The 26,293-nt window shown below is 29.8% G+C and overlaps 2 protein-coding genes across 2 annotated transcripts in view; both read right to left on the bottom strand.

The window, feature by feature from the left end:
• Positions 1–15,098, bottom strand: part of LOC107452351 (ATP-dependent translocase ABCB1) — a 143,574-nt gene extending 128,476 nt beyond the window's left edge. The window contains exons 1-4 of the mRNA XM_071177584.1: positions 14,771–15,098; positions 10,229–10,280; positions 5,289–5,452; positions 2,801–3,025 (exon numbers count right to left, since the gene is read on the bottom strand). Of these exons, the coding sequence (XP_071033685.1) occupies positions 2,801–3,025; positions 5,289–5,452; positions 10,229–10,280; positions 14,771–14,907 (578 nt within the window). The 5' untranslated portion in view covers positions 14,908–15,098. The remainder of the gene's footprint in view (positions 1–2,800; positions 3,026–5,288; positions 5,453–10,228; positions 10,281–14,770) is intronic.
• A 4,285-nt stretch (positions 15,099–19,383) lies between these two features.
• Positions 19,384–26,293, bottom strand: part of LOC139425003 (ATP-dependent translocase ABCB1-like) — a 53,354-nt gene continuing 46,444 nt past the window's right edge. Inside the window, exons 24-26 of the mRNA XM_071177576.1 lie at positions 24,475–24,681; positions 21,713–21,859; positions 19,384–19,719 (exon numbers count right to left, since the gene is read on the bottom strand). Coding sequence (XP_071033677.1) covers positions 19,519–19,719; positions 21,713–21,859; positions 24,475–24,681 — 555 coding nt within the window. The 3' untranslated portion in view covers positions 19,384–19,518. The remainder of the gene's footprint in view (positions 19,720–21,712; positions 21,860–24,474; positions 24,682–26,293) is intronic.

Below are 26,293 nucleotides of genomic sequence, written 5' to 3'. Positions count from 1 at the left end.
AAAACGCTTTCACCTAACTCTCCATTATACAAAATCTATCCAATTCTTATTTCAAAACGTAACAATCCTCCCACCGTTTTGATTGGAGGTTTACTTTACTAATCAAAACTAATTATATTTCTATGAGTAAAATGAATGAAAATTATAATGTTAAAATACTGTTCCGAAAGTCCAAGTTTTTCAGCTCAAAAATTTAATTGGCACTTTAATAAGTCTTCCACTTCTCGTTCTTACTGTTTTTCCAACTACCTGCAAGTCCTTCTCTGGTTTATTCTTGCATGCTTCATTATTTATTAGATTAGGTTCAGTGGGTGAGGAAATTTCGAGTGGGAAAATCTTCTGCGCAGGCCTGACGAGTTCACAGGATGAAGTTTTAAGGCGAACCACTCGTACTTGCCCATCTTTACCAGGAAAAACATCTATTATTTTAGCCATTGGCCATAAAGTTCTTTTTTTTACCGTCTTATCACGTCCGGGTCACCACAATGTTGAGTACGGCAAGAAATATACCCTACTTCTTCCACTCCTATATTTTATTAAACAAAACTTCTTAAAAGAAAATACAAAATTGCAACATATTTCTAAAACATAAACTCGAGTTCCATTGTATAAGTCAAAAGCTATTGGAGACAAAATAAAACGCTTTCACCTAACTCTCCATTATACAAAACCTATCCAATTCTTATTTCAAAACGTAACAATCATTCATTCTTACAATCAAATACTACTTTACGTTTTAGGTCTATAAGAAATGAAGTACATAAAATAAAGGAGAAAAAAAATGGAAAATAAATATATGGTTGGTAGGTACTTTATTTACGTCGCACTAGAGCTGCACAATGGGCTATTGGCGACGGTCTGGGAAAAATCCATGAGGATGATCCTAGGACATGCTATCGCAATTTTGATCCTCTACGGAGGGGATGGCTCCTCCCCTTTGGTAGCCCGATGACCTGCGCGTTACGACGAACACTTTACGATGGAACAGTTTAACAAGGACTGATACCGCGCACCCTCGGCCCCTACGTAGTCTGATCAAAGTGGTCATCGACTCGCTTACTGACCACAGCCAATGATGCTTGACTTCTATATTCCACTGGGAATCGTGTCTTTAGGATCAGTCCACTGCAGGACAAATGGATTTATTTATTTTTCAACCTGAATATATATAGTAATAAATTATATGGCACACAAAAGTTCCCTATGTACAATAATTTTTTTTTTTATCGCATGAGACTTACTATATGTTGTTTTTATTTTGTCACGTAAAATGACGTTTGCATTGAAATGCAATTGAGGCTAAATCGAGCCTGTGGCATTTAATGCTCATCAGCATTTTATTTTAAAGGTTAAAATTTCGGTTTATTTGAAAGCTTTAAAATTATGGACGGCAATCAATGAAGATACCTTGTGCCCGATGCTCTGATAAATTTAGCTGGAGATGGCATTTTGGAACGGCTTCTACCAGGCAGTCTTGCTAATGGAGAAAAAAATAATTCTGTCATCGTATTTTTATTTTTTTCCTTAAAAGTTTCACTTTCTTTAAGATCTTTAGTACAATTTTTTTTTAAACTTGAAAATAGATGTTTTAATCACATTCTTAAATGACAAGGAAAATAGTTATTTATTTTACACTATTTTCAAATAGTAGCTATAAATATAACATATTAAAAAATATCCTAATTTTAAACTGTCACAATAGATACATTTTCATTGCGCTATTCTCTTTAGCCCAAACTAGAACAGTTGCATTTGAGATAAGTTCACTTTTAAAATATAGCAACTTTTAAACCATAGCTAGAACTGCTGGCAAGGAAAGTTTTTTTTGTGGGGGGTGGTGATTATTTTGTATAAGTAAGTCTATTTGCGTAAAAATCATGTAGTGAAATCTGGTTTGACCGGAGAAAAAGTTTTTATCGCACTTTTTCCGTTGCCTATCAACTAACAAGGGAAACTAGGGAAGTGTGACTCGCCAATTTTGAAATAAACTAGTGGGATGTATGCCCTATGAGGAATAATTTTAGGGAGCAGCGTTCGTTTCGGTCCATAGAGAAATAAAAATTAATTCAATATATAGAGAAATCGATATTTTATTACTTCAATGCAGACTATTAGTTATTGTAATTATCTCATACTCCAATTAATTTTGTGGTACTTTCACGTACTATATAATGCATATTTATTGTCAAAGTTGATTTCGAAAATTTTATATGTCTGTAGTTTTTCAGAAAAACCTGTTAGGTTAATTTTAAAAAAAAATTTGACATCAAATTTTTTAAATTTTTTTTTTCAAAAAATTTTTCAAATTAATTTTAGTATGCAATTGTAGATCAATTAATTAATTAAAAATTACTGATTAATTAATGAATAATTACTGATTAATTAATAATAAATTAATAATTAATTAATTAACTGGTAAATTAATTTATTAGCCAATTAATTACAAATTAATTGGATTATGAAACAATTACAATAACTAATAGTCTGCATTGAAGTAATAAAATACCGATTTTTCTATATATTGAATTATTTTTAATGGGCCGAAAATTTTCTTTGAATTATTTTTTATGGGCCGAAACAAATGTCGCCCCCTAAAATTATTCCTCATAAGGCATACATCCCACTAGTTTATTTCAAAATTGGCGAGTCACACTTCCCTAGTTTCCCTTGTAAGTGAAAAAATTTCCCTGCTAATTTAGGTAAATTCTCCTTAAAAGAGTAGATTATTTGACAAAATTTCCCTTACACACCATGGAATATTCTCTTATATCTTATTAAGAAGAACAATATTTTATCTTACCCAGTTATACGACTTGCAAAATCACCAGTTTCATGAGTGTCGTACCACTCAATGTCTTGTTTCAGAATCGAGGACATAAATAAGCAGCGGATTCTAAATGCTTGATTAGTTGCTGCTGTGTTAAAAGAACAAACAAATATGTAACTGCAAATCAACATTACACCACCAATGGATGCATTATAAATGCATAGCAATGTGGCACTTTCTAAAAAATCTTCTCTTGTTCTGAAAAATTAAAATGTATTTCATTAGTTATAATTCAGACTAATTAAGCAAAATTTTTAAGAAATTACCCAAATGCACTTATAAAAAAATTGTGTTTGGAAGAAGATATTATATTACATCTGGCATCGTTTCCTTGTCAATCGAAGAACGTGCCAAGAATTATGAAAATGCAACCAAACTCAAAATAGTAGTACAGACGCATAAAGTTTTCTACCTAGTTTTTAAATAAAGCATTTTTTAATGGAGAAGTATGCCACAGCTATACTTTCTATAATTAAGGTTCTTAAATTCACTAAATTATTCCTTAGCACTTTCTTCAACTAAACTATTAGAATTTGCCCTTTTAAAATTATGGTAAAATAAGCGGCAGCAGTTTGTCCATTCATGTAACCGTAACATTTTCGGTAAAGAGCATTTGTTACCCTTATGGTTTTGGAACTGTTTACAACTGGTATGGTAAAGAAACCATGAGCATGAAACTATACGTTTCTTTTAATCATTTACAACAAGTCTGATAACGAAACCATAAATATAAAGTTTATTTGAACATTGGAGTTAGATTGCGGTTGAGTTGCCAAATGAGAGGTGGAATGTGGCTTATTTATTGTGTGTATCTGGTGGTGCCATCTATCATGAGTAATAGGAAATACTAGACGTTTTGTGTTTAATTGCTTTAAGGTGCTGCCATCTATATGTAAATGAGAGCATAATGTTATAATAAAACAGATTCTCAAATTAAAGAGTGCAGGACACTGGAAACTCTTAATATGCTGAAGTGAATGGAGGAAAAATTGTGGTGCCAACTCTGGGATTCGAATTTTCGTTCTATCGGTCAAAAGATTGAGAGATTAGCCCTCAGGACTATAAGATATTCTCAGGTGCAAGGAACTAAGTTACTTTATTAGGTGGGCCTGGTATGGTGTCTTGGGATATTCATCCACTTTTAGATGCACGTGGATAATTTTTTTAAAAAAATTTTTCCGCACATGCGCTGTATGAAGCAACTACTTCAATTGCTCTTATCTGTCGCAGTTTTTATTATTTTTTTTTAATTTTAAAGCAATAATTTCGTTATCAGTTTAAAATTGATTCAAACGCTTTGTTTAATTTTTTTTTAAATATTTAAGCTATGGCAAAAGTGGCACTAGACCTAGTATATGTTTCGGACATTCACCAAAGGTCTAGTCATACTAGGTCTGGTTAAGTGCCATTGCCCGGTATACATTTGCCCGGTATATCCTACACTGATGTTTTTTAGGTCAAGTGCCATTGCCCGGTATATCCTACACTGATGTTTCTTAAGGTCAAGTGCCATTGCCCAGTATACATTTGCCCGGTATATCCTACACTGATGTTTTTTTAAGGTTCAGTGCAACTGCCCGGTATACATTTGCCCGGTATACCTTACACTGATGTTTTTCTAAGATCAAGTACCACTGCCCGGTATACCCTACACTGATGTTTTTTTAAGGTCAAGTGCCACTGCCCGGTGTACCCTACACTGATGTTTTTTTAAGGTCAAGTGCCCTTGCCTGGTATATATTTGCCCGATACTCCAAACACTGATGTTTGTTCTAATCTATCGTCAGTAAGTATTAAAATAACGAATAAATGTAATTATATCCACGAATAAATTAATATAAAATCGGATGTAATATATATTTCGGACATTCACTAAAGCGACTAATTTGATTGTGAACATTCACCGGTGAAAGTCAACAACCACCGATTTCGGTCATTCGCAGTAACATCCACATCATTTACATAATAACCTCATCAGGACAATTATTTCATACTTTGCCTATATAGCATCCGGGATTTCAAAAAATAAAAATAATTAGTTTTGTTGGCGATGATCTCGTAAGGCGATAAAGAATCATGCATAGTACAGGTAAGGAAGACATTAACCTCGAAGGAAAAGTGGATGAATAGCCTAAGGAACCGCCTGGTATGCACGATAAAATTCTGATTACTTAAGCGTATCCGGTGAAAACAGTTAATAAATGGTTTTTCTCACAGATAACACTTCGAATATCGTTTTGTTTACGGTTATTTGACAGTTTTGTTTGAATACGGTAAAATAACAATTAAATAAATTTTTATTTAAGCATTATTTCCGTGACAGTATAATTTCTTTACTTGCTTTTACATTTTTTATTTCTATAAGAGCTGGAAGGAAAACTTTATGAGAATATATATTGCAACTTTATATAAAATTGCGATGGAATCATATATATATATTTACTAAACAGCTTGTACTTACACATTTTTATTTGAAATGTTATTAATAGACTTATCATAATCAATCATTTCTTGGAAAACACTTCCCAAAACTATTGTCATTCCTGGCAATGCACAACCAGAAATGATGGCTACAGTAGCGCCAATAAATAACAACAGTTTATCACAGGCAGAGGAATACCTAAACTGGAAATAATAGTTGCTTTAGTGTAGACAATATAGCATATACAGACACTTTTAAAGGATTATATGGGACTAAAAAGCAACAACAAAAAAAAACATCCTTTAATTTAAAAAATATTTTCGTGGTAAAACAAGCTAAGAATAGTTTTTTATCGAATTTCTGAACAGTCAGTTTTTTAAAATTCGATTTCTCAAGAACTATTCGACCGAATTAGCTCAAAATTTGTATTTTGCCTTGTAAAATTATCTTTTTTAAAAGCATGCAAAAAATTGTGTACCTTAAAATTCAAAATTGTTTTCGACGATTTTCAGTTAAATTATTAAAAAATAATAAATATTTACTGAAGTTTTTTTTCTCCATAGAATTACCTTTGGATAAACGAATTTTATAATTGTGAGAAAATTCTTTTCAAATCGCTTAAAATGTTTTCGAGATATAGCGAAATACGCAAAAATTAAAATCAACATTAAGGGGTTCAAATTTTGGAGAGCCCTCCTGACAAAATTTTCGGGACCAAATTTCCTAGATTGTGGCTACCTCTTATATTTTGTGGAATTAAGATCTGATTCGGTAGAGATAAAAGGTGTGTTTATTTAGAGAAAGTGCGTTTCTGTGTCTGATTTAGTAATTCAAAATATCGCTTGTACTCACTAATTAGCCTGTTTGAGATCACCCTATCAAGCCATTAAAATTGAGTTCGATAATTAAATCAAAAGTGATCCTTTTTTTAAAATTTCTTTTATATTTTTTTTATTGTTTACCGTACATCAATCCGTAAATGCAGAAAGAAACTGTGGAAAACGCAAAGTTTATTAAAATGTCCAATGTCTCAATTCAAAATCCTACCTATTAATGTATCTATTAGTCCTTTAGAATCCATGAATTTCCCCATTGTTGGATTTAATACATTAACTTCTCTCTTTAAAGTGTGTGTAAACGTTTAATTTGAAATAAACTTAAAATAAAGTATTCCTTTGCACAATTTTAGATAGTTCAACTCCGAATTCGAAGAGCTATTACACCACAGTTTTTATAATGTACACGTTCCTTAATATTTAATTAATTTTTATTCGTTACTTCTGCTAAGCTCAATGGTTCTAGGGGTGTTTCACCGAACATACCACCTGTGGTCTTTACCCCCACCCCTACAGAATGAAAGGAACTCCTGAGGTAGGTATACTGACATCGAAAACAAGTACAGGGGTTAACATAAGATTGATTTTTGGCATAACAATATGAAGTCAAAAATCTCGCCAGTGATATGTTTGTAAACTACACCTTCCCTCTTACACACGAATTAGCTGCGCATGCTCGACAAATCGAAACCAAAAATCGAATACTAGATCAGTTGTGTGTGACTAGTATTGACAGCACTGATCTAGTAACTAGTTTTACTCTATATCCACGCCCTCGAGTGAGCTGTGGTACTTCTTTATTGTAATTTAGTCCTTTTTTTATAAGTTGTAATGATTAATATTAATTCATAACATTCTGTCTCTTTGCAGAAAAATAAGAAAATTTGCAAATTTTATGACACATTTTTTATCTCGAATTTTTGAAAGATTTATAATTTGTAAACTTTAAAATTAAAAAAAAAAGAAACTAATATGTTCTTAAAATTTAATTCTTTATATCATTCTTCTAAATTCAAATACTTGAAATAAAAAAAAACACAATTTATGTACTTACAAAAAATAAATAAATTAAATTAAATAAATAAAATAAAGAACATTTTAGTGAGCTGCCCAAAACATTAAATATCATATAAAGCACAAGAAATTGGAAAATAATAATAATTGCTGATATATATTCTCATTATTATCTGTTAGCGTTCAATTAGTTTGTAAAAAGCGTTTTTCTGGCTTTCATTTATGCTTAATGGAAATTCTAATTATTTTCATTCCAAAAGTCTTTCAAAATGTGACTTTACTCCTCTATTTCAATTACAAGTTATTTTGATATCTGCGTTGTGTACAAAAAAGTGAAAAAAGTACAAAAATAAGAAGAGCATTTCACAACATTTACTAAGATGATAGACTATATATCCAGGATGATAAAAAAAATATTGATTATTAAAAAATAATTTCATTGCTATAATAAACATTGAGAGGAAATCCTATTATATAAAGGTTAATATATAGGTTATATATAGGTCATAATATATAGGTTAGCTTTTATATTACTCTGATACTTAAACTGCAAGTTACTTTGATTTTTGGGTCGTGTTAAAAGTTAAAAATATAAGAAAAGTGTCTCACAACATTCACTAAGATGACAATTTGTCTGTCAAGGATGATTAAAAAAATTAATGGTTAAAAAAATAATTTCATTGCGATAAAGAACATTTAGCTAGAATCTTATTACCGTTCAGGAATCTAAAACACTTTTTTGTGGTTTTTCCTTGCATGTAACGCAAAATTTGATTATTTTTATTTAGTCTTAATTGAAATAAGTTATTCTTATAACTTTAATGATTATGATTGTACTCCAAGTAACTTATGAGTAATTTTGATTTCTGGGTTGAATTAAAAATAATGACGTTTCCTTATATTCACAAAGATGATAAACCATCTATCAAGGATGGGAAGAAAAAANATTATACGCGTAATTCAACTCAAAGTAACATCAGTGCGACTTCTGTTGTTGCAGATTAGATACCAGGTTGTAAGATGTTAGTTTAAGCAGGACTATTAATATTTTTTTGCTGGTTATTTATAGTTAGATTGCTTTTTATGGTTATTAATTGTGTTTTAGCATTAATTGTTAATTTTTTTATTAATAATTGTTTATTATTTTGTTTGTTTTTGTGAATTTTATGTTAATTGCTACATATGCTTCATAGTGTAATAACAATTGTGATCGTGCCAATCGGTGGCGTGCCCAAAATATTATGTCGCGTGCCATAAATAGCACGAGTGCCATTGGTTCGCCATCCCTGTCCTAGATTGTAGCTACCGCTTATATTTTGTGGAACCGTAGAGAAAAAAGGTGTGTTTATTTAGAGAAAGTGCGTTTCTGTGTCCGATTTAGTAATTTAAAATATCGCTTACACTCACTAATTAGCATGTTTGAGATAACCCCCTCAAGCTATTAAAATTGAGTCCGATAATTAAATCAAAAGTTATTCAGGGTGATCCTTTTTTTAAAATTTCTTTTATATATTTTTTATTGTTTACCGTACATCAATCCGTCAATGCAGAAAGAAACTGTGGAAAACACCAAGTTTATTAAAATGTCCAATGGCTCAATTCAAAATCCTATCTATTAATGTATCTATTAGTCCTTTAGAATCCATGAATTTCCCCATCGTTGGATTTAATACATTAACCTCTCTCTTTAAAGTGTGTGCAAACGTTTAATTTGGAGTAAACTTAAAATAAAGTATTCCTTTACACAATTTTAGATAGTTCAATTCTGAATTCGAAGAGCTATTACACCACAGTTTTTATAATGTACACGTTCTTTAATATTTAGTTAATTTTTATTCGTTACTTCTGCTACGCTCAATAGTTAACGTGAGCGTGGTACTGTAAGGGAACTACATCACCAAATTAGCATTCCTGAGTCACAAGTTTATTTATTTTTTAATCACGAGTTTATAGAACTAAATAATTTAAAATAAACGGTATTTGAAATAAAAAATAAGCTATGTACTGAAGACAAATGATGGAGAAACAGAACTAACTCATTTAGGTAAAAATACTATAGCCATATTATCTAAATGATTCGACTCATGCTAATAATCTAATTGATAATTGTTTTTGCTGAGCTATTTAAGCTTAGAAATATATACCGTGTAAATATTTACCTTCAAAATAAATGGTATTTAAAATCTTATCCACCGAATTTGCTTCTGATCTTGACCTCTGCAGTTATTAAGAAAAAGCGTAAAATTCGCCGTTCTATCATTAATGTCAATAATGCTTAATTTATTTTAATAACAGGTTCGAATTGAATTTAAAAATAAGATATGTACCAAAAAGCGATATCAATGAAGAAATGATACTAATTCATTTAACAGAAACCTTGAAATATCACCTTAATATTATAGACGTCAGTTTTTCTTCTTTTATTTTGGTAATAAACATTTTTGTATTATGGTAATTGGTTCAGCATAAGGGTAATTAATACAAAACATATACAAATGTAGGTATAGTTAGCATATCTAACTATTAAAACCGTATATTTGATTATTAAACCACTAAAACTACATTATAGTTTTTACACAGATGCAATGAAAAGGGGTTTTTTTATGGGCCCTCGAAAGGAATATGTTTCTGACAAAATTACTTGATTGTGATTACCTTGAGAAACAGCATCATGCCAACATCATGAATACAGCTAATCTAAATTTTGATAGGATGATGTACTAAAAACGTGTTTTGCTTAATTTAATAACCTAAAAACACAAAATAATAAAATATATCGATTAAGAATGATATTATTTTTAATTATTATATGTCTTTATGCATATGTCTTTCTGTTTTCTGTTTGATTCCGTAGTGATGTTTATTGATAGTTGGTGTTTTTTTTTAAAAAACCAAATCGGAGAACGAGCATTCAGCTAGTAATAAATAAATCATAAGTATTAAAAACAGGGGGAAGAGAATTGATTTATTTTAATTCTTTAAGTAATTTCAGTTTACAATCCCAAACTATATAACAGCATACAAGTTATTCAGTTTCAAAAATGACTCTTCGTTTGTTTTCTTTTTTAATTGTAAAAAATTTTCAGAATTTAAGGACTAGTAACTTTTTATTGCTTGCAAAATACTTACTAATGAAAGAAAAGACACAGGTGGTAATTCATCTTCCAGCTCCTCCTTCTTACTGAAAATAAATCAAGAATATCGCATTGTTACAATTTAAGTAATTTAGAATAAAAAAATGAATCACTAAAATTTTAATTAAAGGGAGTAATAAACATCATAGAAGGATGTATTTATATGAAAGGAACTATTGCAGCATATAATATAAGTTAATGAACCATGAATGTGATAGTATATACTTAAAAAACAGTGTTCAAATGGGTTACCTCATCCTTCGTTCCAGAAGGATCTCCAGGTTTAGGAACTGGACAAATGCTGTGTGTAGGAAAGGAATAATTGAAGAGAGTTCTTTTCAGGAACGCAAAAAAACTTCTTATTTACTTCTCATCTTAATGGGTTCAGGGAAGAAGGTGGCTCCTTTGATTGTTGATGTTTAAATTTTACACTATGAAAAGGTTCCGGATCATGATTTTTGAGAATTAAAATAGTTCCTTTCCAGCCGGAAAAATCTGAGGCTCACTTAAAGACTTCGGAATATCTTCATATGCTTACAGTTTTACCTCTTCATCTTTCTGGCAACGCGCCAACTATTGGCGATGGCGCACACGTGTTCACCTCTATTATGTAGCATTTATATCTGACAACTTTAAGTTTCAAATAAAGTTAAGATTCATCGTTGACAAAATGTTATTTATGTTGCAGTTCCCTTTTTTTATAAAAAAGGGAGATGAAAACGAGAGCAACGTTTCTCTCACACAGTAGTTTACTCAACTGATGCCAAGAAGGCACGCGGAAAAGGAGCAAAGCGCTCCTCGGGTACAGTTAAGGTGGAAAGAATCGATATAAAAAATCAATTGATGAACTTTAAGATTAGAAGGCTATTGTGGTTAAACGAACAAATACTGAAAAAACAATTGAGGAGTAGAATATTGACTCAGGTATGATGTAGCAACATCACAAAGAACAATATAATCAAATTTAAAAATTAAATTTAATTCTCACGAAACACAGCTTGTTTGTATCATTGATTATAAATATGGCAAAAATGAACCTGGAACTTTTAAATGGAACCTATAAGCCTGGTCTCCAATAAGAGAGCTCTGAAGGGATCTAATTTTTTAGTACACTAAGGGGCTCCATCCCTGCTTGCTTCGCTATCACTAACTCCTGTAATTTCTGCTCCTTCAGCACTTTTTTTCTCCTTAACCCTTTGAGGCACACGAACATAAATTTTCATATTTTTTTAAAATTGAGAAACTAATTATGATGCTTAGGATCTAAGAATGGGAAAATGACATTTAAAAAAAATTCTGATTCATTGCACCACACAGGGGGTGGTGGTTTCGGTGGTTAACCAGTGTCCACATAGAACATTTTCATGTGAAAAAAAAATATTATCTTTTTTAACTTTTTTTACAATAAATTTTCACTTTTCAGAAATCAAACAATAAACTTAAAGTACTAAAACTATTTATATAATTTTAAAGACCAAAAAAGGCTTTAACAAATATAATATAATACAAAAATAGTATATAATAAAATATATATTAGTGAAAAATAAAACGCATGAATTTCAAACACAAAAAATATTCTAAGTAAAATATAATATATATTATACAATATCAGGATAAAATAAATAGTACAGAAATATATAATAATAAAAATAAAATGTATAATAATAAAAATAAAATATAAAATAAAATGTATAATACTAAAATACTTAATACTACTAAAATACTTAAATTTTGAAATAGTTTTCAAAACAAAAGAACTTTTCTATTATAGAGAATTAAACTCTCATTTCTTAATTGAAAATCAACAATATAAATAAATAATAATAATAATAAAAAATTTAAATTCTTAATTTTTAAGACAAATAAAATGCAGAAAAATTTTAATAGTAGAAAATAGATATTATAGCATCAACTAAATACGACTGTTCGCTTATTCAAAAAGAACTCAAATGAGCAGAATTAACTTGTTTCAGATAAGAAATTTGAAGTAATAGACTTTATTTTCAATAGAAATAGATAAGAGACACATTGCTCCCCATTTATAAGCCCCATGAAGAAAAAACCCTAATAAATTTTTACCCACTTCACTATCTGAGTGAAGGAAGGGGGAAAAAGGATAAAGACTCGTGTTGGTGGATATAATGTTCTAGGGGCACAGTGGCTTCACTCTGAAACCAAAAAATATAAAGGTAAAAATTAAATACTTTTCTGAGGAATCTTTATTGGGAAAAATTTGTGTGTCAAAAGAAGCTCATAAACAACAAATCTGAGTGATATACTTCAAACTTTTTTTGTATTTTATTGAGAAAAAAAAAAAAACTTGTAGTAATGAAAAAGGGCCTTGAAAACTTTTTATTTTTTTCAAAGGAAGATATAATCTAAGTGTAGTGCTGCTATCTGGTGATGTTTAGTAAAGTTAAAATAATACTTTAATATTATTGGTTTCGGAGATTGACCTTTGTGCCGCTAGGAATAATTTTTTAAAAAGTGCGGTTTCGCTGTCGTACCACTGTGCTTCAAAGGGTTAAACGTCAAAATTTTTCACAAAAATACTGAACATTTTGTTTCATAAATCTGCAATTATTCTAGTTTTATGTAAGTGTGAAAATATTTTGTTAATATGCTAAGCGTTACAGAATAGGCAATTACTTAGATTTAAGTTCTGCGATGGACTGATCGTTAAGACACGATTCCCAGTCGAACACCGAAGTCAAGCATCACTGGCTGCGGTCAGTGTGCGAGTGGGTGATCACTTTGATCAACCAGCAAAGGAACCGAGGGTGTACGGTATCGGTCCTCTCTTAACTGTTTCACAGTGAAGTGCTCGACTTCGCACGAAGGTTGTCGGGCTACCGAAGTAAAGGAGCCATCTTTTCTGCAAAGGATCAAAATTGTGATGGCATGTCTTCGGATCATCTTCAAAGATGTTTCCCAGATCGTCGCCAATAGCCCATTGGGCTGCTCTAGTGCGATGTAAATGGAATACCTACCTACTTAGATTTAAAATAGTGACCATCTGCGCTAGAAAAAAAATTAACCAAAGGAGTACAGATTATGTGATTCAATAGGAACAAATGAACGGGAAATAATTGTACTCGTTGATGAGACAATTTAAATCGGGAATGGTTTTTATAGCTATTTATGAAGTTCTTTTTTTATTTTTAGGAAGGTCAATATAAATATTAAGATTTTTATCTGACAATATGTGATCCTTTCCTCTCTTTTTTTGCTATTTTTGATTCTTATCTACTAGAGCACGAGTTATAAAAAAAAAATAGAGATCTTGTTAGGGAAAAACAAGTTTTCCACAACAATGGATAAATAGTCAATATTCAAAACAAAACGGTTGGGAAAAATCTCGAAGAAAACTTAAAATTTGAATAACTTTCACACAAATTAAAGTTTTGAAAAAATACACCGATTTCGTAATTTAAAATAGTTCTATTAGCATATAAAATTTCAATTTTGTATTTCAACAGTCAGTAGGTGGACCAACATGATTCTTTTTTAGAACAATTTTTACAGTTAATAGTTCTCAAATTAATATTCAAATCATAATTCTTATATTCCATCGAACTGTTTGTACATTTATGTTCACATCTTCGTAATCTCTCGTAATTTAATAGTTTTGCGCAATAAATTAATATGTAACGTAAAGTAAAAATAGTTGAGAAAAAAAATCGCAAATAAATAAATAAGCACTTAAAGTTGCAATAACTTAAAAAAAAAGAATTAGAATATCGGAAAATCTCTGCATTAAGTTCATTAACATATAGATCTTTTCTGCATGTCGAATTTCAAACTTGTGGTTACATTCATACGACCCATATGATATTGTTCTTACAACAAGTTTAACAGTTTATAATTCCAGAACTAATTCGTGAATGTTATTTTTTATGTCATCTAATTCCTGCACATTTTTCTAGACACCTTAGTAATTTTTCTTGACATTTTTCTAGACAACTTAGTAAGTCTCATAGTTTTTGCGTAGAAAACCAAAATGTAACATTAAGTTGAACACACCCAAAACAGCTGCAGCAGCTTTTACACTTTTTTAATATAGAGATAAAATTTAAACCTTCATAACGAAAAAGAAATAAAAAACATATTACGTTGAAATATAAAATATTTTTAGAGCTGATCTTTCTTAGGTCAGACAGAGTTTTCCTTACGACTCAGAAGATGTTTTGAAATCTTTAAATTTGTAGCTTAATGAAAAGGTACATTGTGTCAGATTTTTTGAAACACTTNTATTTTTATTTTAATTACATTTTATTTTATAAAATATTAATAAAATTTTTTTACAAATTTTTTTTTCAAACTGATGCATTTTTTTAATATTTGTAAAATTTTAAAATTGAAAATTATATTTTTTTAAATGTTTGATACCTTTTTATCTTTAAATACCTTTAAACACCTTTTAATCTTAAATGTATTACTCTTTATTTTTAAAAAAGGTTAACTTTACAACCACTTAACCTTTGAAAAAAAACAACAATATTTTAATACTAAGTTTTATTATGATATAGATACATACCTGTTTGCAGCGCCCTCTTCTAACTCCTCCGTGAAATTAAATGCTTTGTTTGAGTATCCTTTTTTAAAAAGTCTTGTTTCTTTCTCAGTCCGAAATTCACTTGTATCTAAATCTTGATAATCACTATTATTCCTCATTTTACGCGAAAATTGCTAGTACTTTGCCGCCACAGTTAGATTTTAAAAAGAACACCAGAATATAACGAGCGTTCCATTATGTACGGCATAAAAATGTTTTTTTTATTCTGATTATTGTTTAGTAATTCTCTTTGCAGAATCATTGCGCAATGACTCTGGTCGTAACCTTGTGCAATAACTGACAGGAGACTGACGTGTGATAAGCGTAAAACTGTGTTATTAAGTTACTCCCCCCCCCCTTCTTTGTATCAGAAAAAAACGAACTCATTCTTTTCCAATGGGATATTCTTTCGACTCTTTTGGAGTAAAACGCAATATATTAACTTACTGTAAATGATAAAATAAATTTATATTGTTTTTGAATTGATTTGAACTTTGATTAAGACAGATAATATAATAAATAAGCGATTTTTTATACTTGTTTTTTGTTATCATTGTTTGTTTCATTTAACCAAATAGATTAAATAAGCGTTTACAATTTTAGTGATCCTATATCGGAAGTTTAAAATATTTTCTTTTTGCAAAAAAGAAATTAGAAAGGCTGAAATTACGCCATTTGAAATTGGTATGCAACATTAAACAATATTTATTAAAAATAAAGTACTTTACTTCCATCAATAATAAAAACCAGCAATTAAACATTTACTGGACTGTTTTTACAGGGAAGAGAGTTAGCTTTTTATATTCCAGATTTTGTTTTGCTAACTAATTACTTATTACCAATAAAATTTAAACTTTAAATTGTAACATCATGTTCTAATAATCTCAACAATAAAATGAATTTTTAAAATTTAGTAAAAATTTTTCCTTTGAAAAAAGTTGTTATCACTTCATCTTCAAATATGGAAAAAAAAACATATTAATAAAAGACATAATAAAAAATATAATCAAAATAAGTAAAATAATAACAAAGAAAGTATCAATTCAAAACTTAAACATTAACAAAACCGAGAATTTAATTAACTGTATATACTTTATTATTGATTATATGAGAAATTTTAATCTGTTAAACTTGTAAAGCAGTGAAATTTGAAAGAAAAAACTGACTTGCAAAAAATATAAAAATTATTTCAAGGAGAGTGAAACAGTTAAAGATATAAAAATAAATTAATGGAAAATAAAGGAGAAATGAAAAAAAAAGTGAAAATAAATTATGAAATTAAAAATATTTTGCCATTGAAAATACCAAAATAACATACAAAAATTTGATTTCGAAGAATTTATTAAAAACAGCACATTTTGTAAAATATTTAAAGAGAAAAAATAGTTACACAGTTTTCAAATGAATAAAGTTTTTTACATACATTTACGGTTACAGCAATAAAGTATTTCTTTTACAGTAATAAGAACAATTTTTATACATTATTTAATTGTGTGATTTTAAAATATTATTGTATTTTTATCTTCAAAAGAATCCTCATTAATAAAAAGTGAAAAAAAAAATATTCATAAAGAAAGGATCAACCATAATAACTTTTGAATTATGTGTCGAACTTTCATATTCTGTTTCAAAACCAATTATTGTTTAAAAAGATTTCCTAACATTAGCATATAAAATATTCATACCTATTAATCAATATTTTAAACAGAAATAAACTTTAAATTGTTTCGTAATCCTTAAGTACTTATAATTTCTTTATAAATATATTTTGCGCAAGACATATAAAAATATGCATTATACATATAGAACGTATTGCAATCAATATACATGGCGAATGTTTAAAGAAGACATTAAAGGAGACATGTTAGTAAAATATGCGCAATTTTTGTACTTTTCAACCTTTGACTGGGAGATAAATATATTTTCTCTTTCTTCTCTCTCTTTCTGTCTTTCTTTCTCTCTCTCTCACTTTCTCCGTTTATCAAAAAGTAACAAAAAGCATCCCGTAGCAAAAAGCATCCCATAGCAAAAAGTAGCATTTAAGTATTGCAGCAAAAGGTGTATTTAAGACTAAAAACTAGATAGTAGATTCCAAAAAAATAGATAGCGTCTTGAGACCATACATACAATTCGATATCAAAAAGAAATTAGTAGGGAATGAATGTTTTTTACACGCCATTTGCAAATTTTATACTTGTAAATGTATGTGTATCAATTCCATGTATGAAACACATGTAGAGAAAATTCGAAAGTTGAAGGAAAAAAGAAATGTTGGTTTATACACATCAGCGTAATTTCCTGTGTATAATCCGCGGATACCTTATCAAAAAGCGTGACGTTATGGCGAATAATCAGTCGAAATTATCTTCTCGACGTCAAACATCGTGAATTCAACGATTTTCGTCAGTCGTAAAAGTGTAAAAGGCCATTCATACTGGATGTGAAAAATTCACGCTTACGAATTTGAAAATGCGAACGAGAAATATATTTGCCCAACTCGCCAGTGAATGCCCCATAAACATGATCACGTGTCTGCTCACCCGTTTCCCTGCCGAAGCTCATTGGCTCATTCAGGACGTATATTTGCTCATACATAACGTTGCTTTTGTAGGTGAGAGGGGCTTTGAAATTCATTGTTAATCATAACCACATTATATTGCCGTATAGCCAGCGAGTTATACGGCGATACGATTTATCTGCTGGAATTCTTCCACCAGGGCTAAAATTTAATCCTGCAGATTATATGTCACCGAGGATAATAAGCAGACAATTGCAATTTTTAATACATACATGTCAAATAAATACATCCATTGTCCGATGAGATAAATTATAAACTGATTACACATGAATGGAATTATTACATCGCAATAAAATACTTGTTTTAATGTAATAACTGCTTCGTTGCTTTTTCAGTAGCATTTACCAGATGTTCTGTAATCCTCGCCTCTGTTATGTACTTTTGGAATTCTCGTCAGAAATGCATTCCGAAAAGTATGCACGTTAAGAATCGCTAATTAATAAATCAGCAAGAAAAACAAAAATGCTAACGAATTAGTGGAGAAGAATGCAGGGTTAAAAACACCAAAAAGAGCTCGATTACTAAGTGAGATCTGTATTTGCAAATTATACTCCGATAATTACTTATCAGCTCTTTTTCGTTTTCAGCGGTAGACAAGCAAGTTTTATGCGGCTTTATTTCCGTCTTCAACTCTAATGATTCGTTAGTTTTTGCTAGCATTTTTTTTCTTTGCTTAAATATTAGTTTGCGGCTGGCAGTGTGTATATTTATTAAGCCCATTTTAGACACGATTTAAATTATAATATACTGAGAGGGGTCGTTAAGAAGCATGCTGCATACAATACAGAAAAGACTGCATGCAATGCAGAAATACACTGTATAAAATTAGTATTAGTGAAAGTAAATTTAGTATTAAAATAAAAATGTGAAAAATTTGTACTTTTTCTATTCTGTGAATATCAGTTATAAGAAACACATGGTGCATGGTACATTTTTAATGTTATTCTTTTCGATCCAAAAACGCGATAAAAGTTCTATTTGTTTTTTTTTAAGTCAATTAAATAGGAAACATATTTTATTGAATCTTAAACCATCACCGCTGCTGTCACATAAATGCAATTCTCAGTGAAAAAGTTAATATAAATTGGACATCCATTAAATATTTAAAAAATTTGTACTTTTTTTAAATAATGAATGAGTTATGTTATGAGATGCATGTAACATAGTAATATTTCTATGCGTTTTTTTTCCTCAACTACTCTTTTCAACTTAAAAACACTATGTAATTTCTACCTGAGATTAAAGAAGGGTTTTTATTTTAAAAGAAATTAAATGTATCACATATTTTATTTACTTTAATAATGTTCATAGCTGCTTCCCCAACTATATAAATGCAGAGAAAAAAATAATGAAAGGATATTAAAATTTTGGCAAATTCCATATTTTTCAAACTATGGGTATGAATTATAAATATTTGTAACGTGATTTCTTTTTCTCTTTAAAGCACCTTATACTTTTAATTCCGAACAGGGAATATTTTTAAATTAATTAAAAAACATAAATACATATTATTTACATTAAAACTACATCTTTGCACACTATATAAATGCTGCAATCATATAGAAAAAAAATCATTATACGCTGTAAAAATTCTAGATCAAATTACGCGAGGTAAAACCAGCACTCATCTGTTTTTAGCGGAACATGTTACTGAAAAAAAAAATCTTATATACCATAATTTTTATAGTAATAATTACCTTAAAATCACTGAAACACTCTAATTAAGTAAATATTACTCTAAAGTAGTAAATATTAATAATAAAATTTATTTTACGGATGATGCATCCTTAGTTCTGGTACTTTACCCCGTCATTTGTTCCAGAATTTTTCGCAGTGTAGAATAGATATTTATGAAATACAAGCAACAAATTTTACTTATGGATATTAATTGTAAAACATATATCATCTGATGCCTTTTATACTAATCAACTTTGCTATCCTGCCAAAAAGCATATTTTTGTGGAAAACTTCATGTAATTATTATCTATAAAAACAGGAATAGCAAATAACAGGTTAATTTTCAATACTATACTAGCATGAAATTATTGTTTAAATGTTTCATAAGTGTTTTAAAAACGAAAAGGAACTATTAACAATACAAAATTGCTAACGTAAGAGGTAGGATGTTGAAAATTAAATGACTAACATTCGCTTACTGGGCACCACTCTGTGTATTGTGAAGATTGTAATAATGTCCTTTTAAATTTAAAAGTTCTTGGTGGGTGCCTTTCTCAACAATGTTACCTTTATGAATTACAACTATGGTGTCAGCATTTTGAATTGTTGAAAGTCTGTGAGCTATGATGAGGCAAGTTCTTCCATCACTTGCTTTATCTAACGCTTCTTGGACAACCTATATAAAAATATTCCGTTGAAAATAATAATTAAAACATTTATAATTGAATCAGTTTTGTATATGCCACTTTCAGTTAGTATATATGTTGACTTTGCATGATTTAATGTTGTTTATACAGACTGAAACTTTGAGACACTTGTTAAGGTTTTGTTTTTCTTTATTTCTTGTATGAAGGATGTTTTTTAGTTTTTAAGCAACTTGGCAACGTTGCTTTTCTGTTTACCACTCATTTTTCTTAATTTTGTTTTTGGATTAATTTTAAAAGAACAAAAGTTTTAGAAATAAATTAATAAATTATGAATAAATTAAAAGTTGGTCTGCAACATCAGTAGTTTTTTATACAACGATCATAATTTTAAGAAAAAGGAATAGGTATGTCAATGTAATTTGGCAAAAACTCTTTTTCATAACCAAGTTCTCATAGTTAATTTTTTTTCTCATAATCAAGTGGAAAAAACTAGATATTTATTAGATATCAATATAAATATATCAGATTATACCAGATATTAATATCATAATATTAGATATTAATATCATAATATTAGATATTAATATAATAACATAACAACTAATATCAGATGTTAATAAAATAATATTAAATATTAATAATAACAAATAGAATTCCATCATTATTCAGTTTTTAATGGAATCCCATAAGAGCATATTAAACTCCAGTCCAGAGAATAACTTAAGTCTTGCGTGAGAATACTTGGTATATATTTGAAATTCAGCACATTTTTCAGCACATATATTTCGAACATTTTTCTATTTTTATTGAAATACAATTTTTTAATCTTTGTTATAAGCTTTTCTTCGAAAAAACAGTTTTAAACAAGTTAAGAAATTTTTAAATTTGCAACAATTAAATCTTTTGTTTCGAATTTCTTAAAATTAATCTCACCACACAAAAACTACGTCAGCCCTAGAGACATACACATGAAGCCGATAGTGAATCTGCTGTGTTTTGTGGGTGAACGTTTGATTATGGATAAGGTTGGCTCACTATGAGGACCACTAACAACACGAGTATGTTATTAACCATTTTGGATGTTGAACAGGTCGTTCACTGTTGAATTTTCATCCTAAAATTATGTTAAAATAACCGGCAACAATCTGTCCCTTCAATTAACCGTAATAAACATTTTTCACCTTTATGGTTTTGAAATTGCTTACAACTACAATGGTTAAAAAAATCATGAATATAAAACTATACGGTTTTAACTATACGGTTTTTTAACCATTTAAAATCAGGCATTTTTTTCAAAACCGCAAAAATGAAGTTTAGCAGGACATTGGAGCTAGGCTTATTAAGAGGTAATGGGCATTGGAGTTAGGTTGTGGTTGGATTTATCAAGAAGAAATATTGTGTTGTCAACGCTGGGACTTGAACTTTCTGTAGGTCATGAGATTGGTAGATTAACACCTATGGCAATAATATGTATCCAGCTGTAAGAAACTAAGTGCTGTGGCCAGTTTGTCCGATAAAATTCAGGTTGTTTAACCATATATTTGTAAAGCAGTTCATGAACAGTTTTTCTCACAGTTAAAAATTTTAATACTATGGGTTTACGGTTATTTGACTACTTTGTTTGAATATGGTGAAATAACTACTAAATAAATTGTTACGAGAAACACTTTTATTACACTTTCAACGAGAAATTTCTAGCTGTGTACCGTTCAATCAAAATCCTCTTGAAGAGTATATTATTGATATTCATATATTTTAAGGTGACAACAGCAAAGTTTATCTAGGAAAAAAAGTGGCGACTGGAGCAGCTATTTACTATTACACATAGAATGGTCAGCCAAATCCTTTGACCTTTGCCTCACGGAAAATCTGTGGAACGTTTTGCAACAGTGGATAGAACACCAAAACCAGCATCCCCATGAGAAAAACCAAATGAAAAACAACATGATGAAAAAAAAGCGAAATTGCTATATACAAACATGCTAAACACGTCATTATGGTTTAATGGGAGTTTTAACTTACCTTTTCACTTTCTGCATCGAGGGCAGAGGTTGCTTCATCAAGAAGTAATATTTTGGGATTTCTTAACAGGGCTCGAGCAATAGCTACTCTCTGCTTCTGGCCGCCACTTAATTGCGTGCCTTTGTCACCAACTGGTGTGTCGTATCCCTTTAAAAATATTTTTTATGTACATTTTAATATTCAATTAGCATTTTAAGTTGTTAATTTCACTTAATAAGTTAATTAATTTGAGTATGAAATCGTATTATATGAGTTTTTAAATTCACTCTTATTGATACATTTTGTTAGAATATTTAGTTAAAAAAATATAATAATCAAGTTATAATAATAAGTATATTTTATGAAACATATTTATGAATAAATTTACAACATATTTATAGAAAAAAATAATTTATGGAGAAACATATTATGAAGAAACATAATGATAAAACGATCATATTCTTGCAATGCGCAGTTTCAGCGCTATATGGAGGGAAAAAATTCATTGTTGGTGATAAAAAAACTTTCTGCTATAACTTTTTAACAAATTTGCCCACTGACATGGTGTTTTTTTCAACAATTACTACAATTTTTGCTTTAATTATTCTGTTGTATGTATACCTCATTTGCGTTAAATTGTTTGTATGCAAGATTAAAAATCCTGTTTTTCACTGTTTCAGATATTGCTGTTATGAAAGCATTTTTAAAATATTTTATTTGAACCGCTAAACACAATCTATGAATGGGTCTTAAATTGTTAAAATATGTTTAAAAATGTTTCCAATTTAGTTTTGAAACCAAATACTTTATAAGACACTAGTGATTTAAAAATGGAAAAAGTTTTTTTTTACCTGAGGTAATGAAGAAATGAAGGTATGTATATTGGCTTGACGTGCTGCTTCTATAATTTCTTGCATTTCAACTGTTCTTGAATTGTCCCCGTATGCAATGTTTTCAGCTAGACTGTAACTGAATAAGACAGGTTCTTGTGATACAAGGCCGATGTGAGATCGGAGGCTAGCCACTTGCAAATCTAAAACGTTTTCTTCGTCAAGCATCTGAATTAAAATGCAAATAAATATTATTCTCTTTTTATAGTGTTGCGAAAAATGTAACTCATTTAGTCACTCTAATTTTGATGGGACGCGAGCAAAATTTAGAGCAATTAGAATTCAGTTAATATTGATTCCAAATTGTTTATACATAGAGAAAAAGTGCTGTTCAAATTACCGTGCTGTATAGTACTGGCATTTTCTGTAAAAAATAACATAGCAATAGCTTCTAGCAATAAAACCAAAATTTACTGTATTTATACCTATCATTTGGTATTTTTCCGTTCACATGCTTTATCGAAATTTCTGGTTTTTAAAATTATTGTTCTTATAATCCCAAATTTAGAAAGAAATACATAACTGAAAAGTAAATTTAACCCAATAAATGATGGTTTTATGCATTGCTGGTGTTTTGGTAAATATTACTGAGGTTTTTGGTGCTCCCATAGAGCCAGAAATACAATAAATTTTTACTCTATTCTGGTCATTTTGACCTTATTTCTTTCTTATTGTAGTATTATTTTTTATAATTTTATAGAAAAACAGGTGAGATAAAAATTCTGTAAATCCTCCCAATTTTATATGTATAAATATTATAGTTTATTCAAGTATTTTAAACATCATATTATGATGAACATTTCTAAATACCAGATTGTAAACTAGAAAAATGTAATACCATGTTACAGTTAAGAAGCTTTAAATACCTTATAATAAAATATCAGCTTGACTGTCACTTTATCAAATAACAATTTGAATGTAATTTTAAATATAATTTACTATTAAAAATATATAAATGAGCATAACGTGATCAATAATGTTATAAGTATATTAATCTCAAGAGTAGGTATTATGTAACTCATTTGTGCTATAATATTTTTTTAAATTTTTGTACTTGTTTCAATTTTCGCCATATTCACCACAAAATAGTCCCAAATATTTTACCAGAAAAATTCCAAGGTAACAAACATATATGCTTTGTTAAATCATACAAGTATCTTAAGCAGTTTATATTTTCAAGGAACGTTAAGATACTCGNTGAGTGCCTTTGTCACCAACTGGTGTGTCGTACCCCTTTAAAAATATTTTTATGTACATTTTAATATTTGATTAGCATTTTTATTTGTTAATTTCACTTAATAAGTTAATTATATTTGTGTATGAAATCAAATTATATGTGTTTTTAAATGCACTATTATTGAACCATTGTTAGAATATACTTAGTCAAAATAATACTCTAATCAAGTTATAATAATAGCGTATTTTAAGAAACATATTTATGAATAATAAGTTTGCAACATATTTACAAAAAAAAAGTAATTTATGAAGAAAGATAATGAGAAAACGATCATTCCTTGCAATCCGCAGTTTCAGCACAATATGGAGGGAAAAAAATCATTGTTCAAAAAAACTTTCTGCAATAACTTTTGAACAAATTTGCCCAATGACATGGTGTTTTCTTCATCAATTACTGCTGCTCTTGCTTTAATTATTCAGTTGTATTTTCAGCTCTTTTACATTAAATTGCTTGTATGCAAGATTTAAAAACCTATTTTTCACTGTTTGCTGTTACAAAAGCGTTTTTAAAATATTTTATTTGAATGCTAAACACAATCTATGAATGGGTCTTTAATTGTTAAAATAAGTTTAAACATTTTTCCAATTTATTTTTGAATCCAATTGCTTCATAAGACATTAGTGATTTAAAAATGAAAAAAAAAAAACTATTTTTACCTGAGGTAATGAAGAAATGAAGGTATGTATATTGGCTTGACGTGCTGCTTCTATGATTTCTTGCATTTCAACTGTTCTAGAATTGTCCCCGTATGCAATGTTTTCAGCTAGACTGTAACTGAATAAGACAGGTTCTTGTGATACAAGGCCGATGTGAGATCGGAGGTTAGCCACTTGCAAGTCTAAAACGTTTTCTTCGTCAAGTGTCTGAATTAAAATGCAAATAAATATTATTCTCTGTTTATAGTGTTGCGAAAAATTTAACTCATTTAGTCACTCTACCTTTGATGGGACGCAAGCAAAATTTAGCTCAGTTAGAATTTAGTTAATACTGATTCCAAATTTTTTATGCACAGAGAAAAATTGCTGATCAAATTATCGCACTGTATAGTAATGGTCTGTTTTACCATAAATACCAGACTATCTGGTCTGTTTGACCATATTTTTTTTAGAGTAATATTATTTTTTATAACTTTATGGAAAATCAGGTGAGATAATAATTCTAGAAATCTACCAAATTGCATATGCATAAATATCATAGTTTATTCAAGTAATTTCATATTACGATAAACATTTTTAAATACCAGATTGCAAACTAGAAAAATGTAATACCATATTACAGTTAAGAAGTTTTAAATACCTTATAATAAAATAGCAGCTTAACAGTCACTTCATCAAATAACAATTTCAACCTAATTTTAGATACAGTGGTACCTCGAGATACGAGTGTATACGAGTACTGACATACGAGTTATTTGAGATACGATCTGTCGAGCGAGCGAAGTTTTGTTTTGAGATACGAGCGACATTTGAGATACGAGGAACGGCCATGCCCTTCTCGTCCTCGACAATGCTCCTGCTCACCCACCGAGCCTTGAACATGACATCCTCGAGGAGTTCAAGTTTATAAAGGTTCTCTAATACCACCTAACACCACTCCTATCCTGCAGTCCATGGACCAGCAGGTGATTTCTAATTTTAAAAAACTGTACACTAATCACCTGTTTCGGGGCTGCTTTGAGTTGACAGAAAACACAAACCTCACCCTTCGAGAGTACTGAAAGGACCACTTTAACATCGTGATATGCCTCAGAATTATTGATCAGACCTGGCTGAGTGTTACAACGAGAACCTTGACCTCTGCATGGAAAAAGCTGTGGCCTTAGTTAGTCTGCAGCCGAAAATTGGGCTGTGGCCTGAGTCTGTAGTTTCGAAGGATTTGAACCTGAAGTGCCAGTGGAGGAGGAGATTGTGTCTCTGGGAAAATCCATGGATCTGGTGATGGGTGAGAGAGACGTGAACGAGCTCGTCGAGGAGCACTCTCAGGAACTGACGACCGAGGAATTACAAGAGTTACAGTTGCAGCAGCATTCGGGGATTCTGCAAGAAATTGTTTTCGAGGAAGAGCCAGAGGTGGATGAGGTTGTCTCTACAAGTGAGATAAAAGATTTCTTGGGAGTGTGGGAGAGAATTTCACAGTTCGTGGAAAAGAAACACCCCGAAAAAGTTGCAACTAGTCGTGCATCGGAGCTATTTAATGACACTCGCCTAACTCATTTCTTCAGCATTCTAAAAAGGAGGAAGAAACAAACCTCCTTGGACAGTTTTTTTTGAATCCGACTAAGAAAGCGAAGACCAGTAAAGAGAAAAGCAGTGACTAAAATTAAGCATGCCGTAGCATTTAAGTTGTAAGTTGCATTTAAGTGACCAAAATACAAATATGTATGTACACTTTATAAAACCAGTTTTTTTTCCTTTACATTCTCTTTTATTATGCTTTTATGCAGTATTTGTCATTTATAAATACGTAACAAAAACA

Source organism: Parasteatoda tepidariorum, chromosome 2 (genome assembly GCF_043381705.1).
Source record: "Parasteatoda tepidariorum isolate YZ-2023 chromosome 2, CAS_Ptep_4.0, whole genome shotgun sequence".
NCBI classification, from domain to species: domain Eukaryota; kingdom Metazoa; phylum Arthropoda; class Arachnida; order Araneae; family Theridiidae; genus Parasteatoda; species Parasteatoda tepidariorum.
The sequence above is the reverse complement of the archived record's forward strand: the minus strand, read 5'-3'. Positions and strand labels throughout refer to the sequence as shown.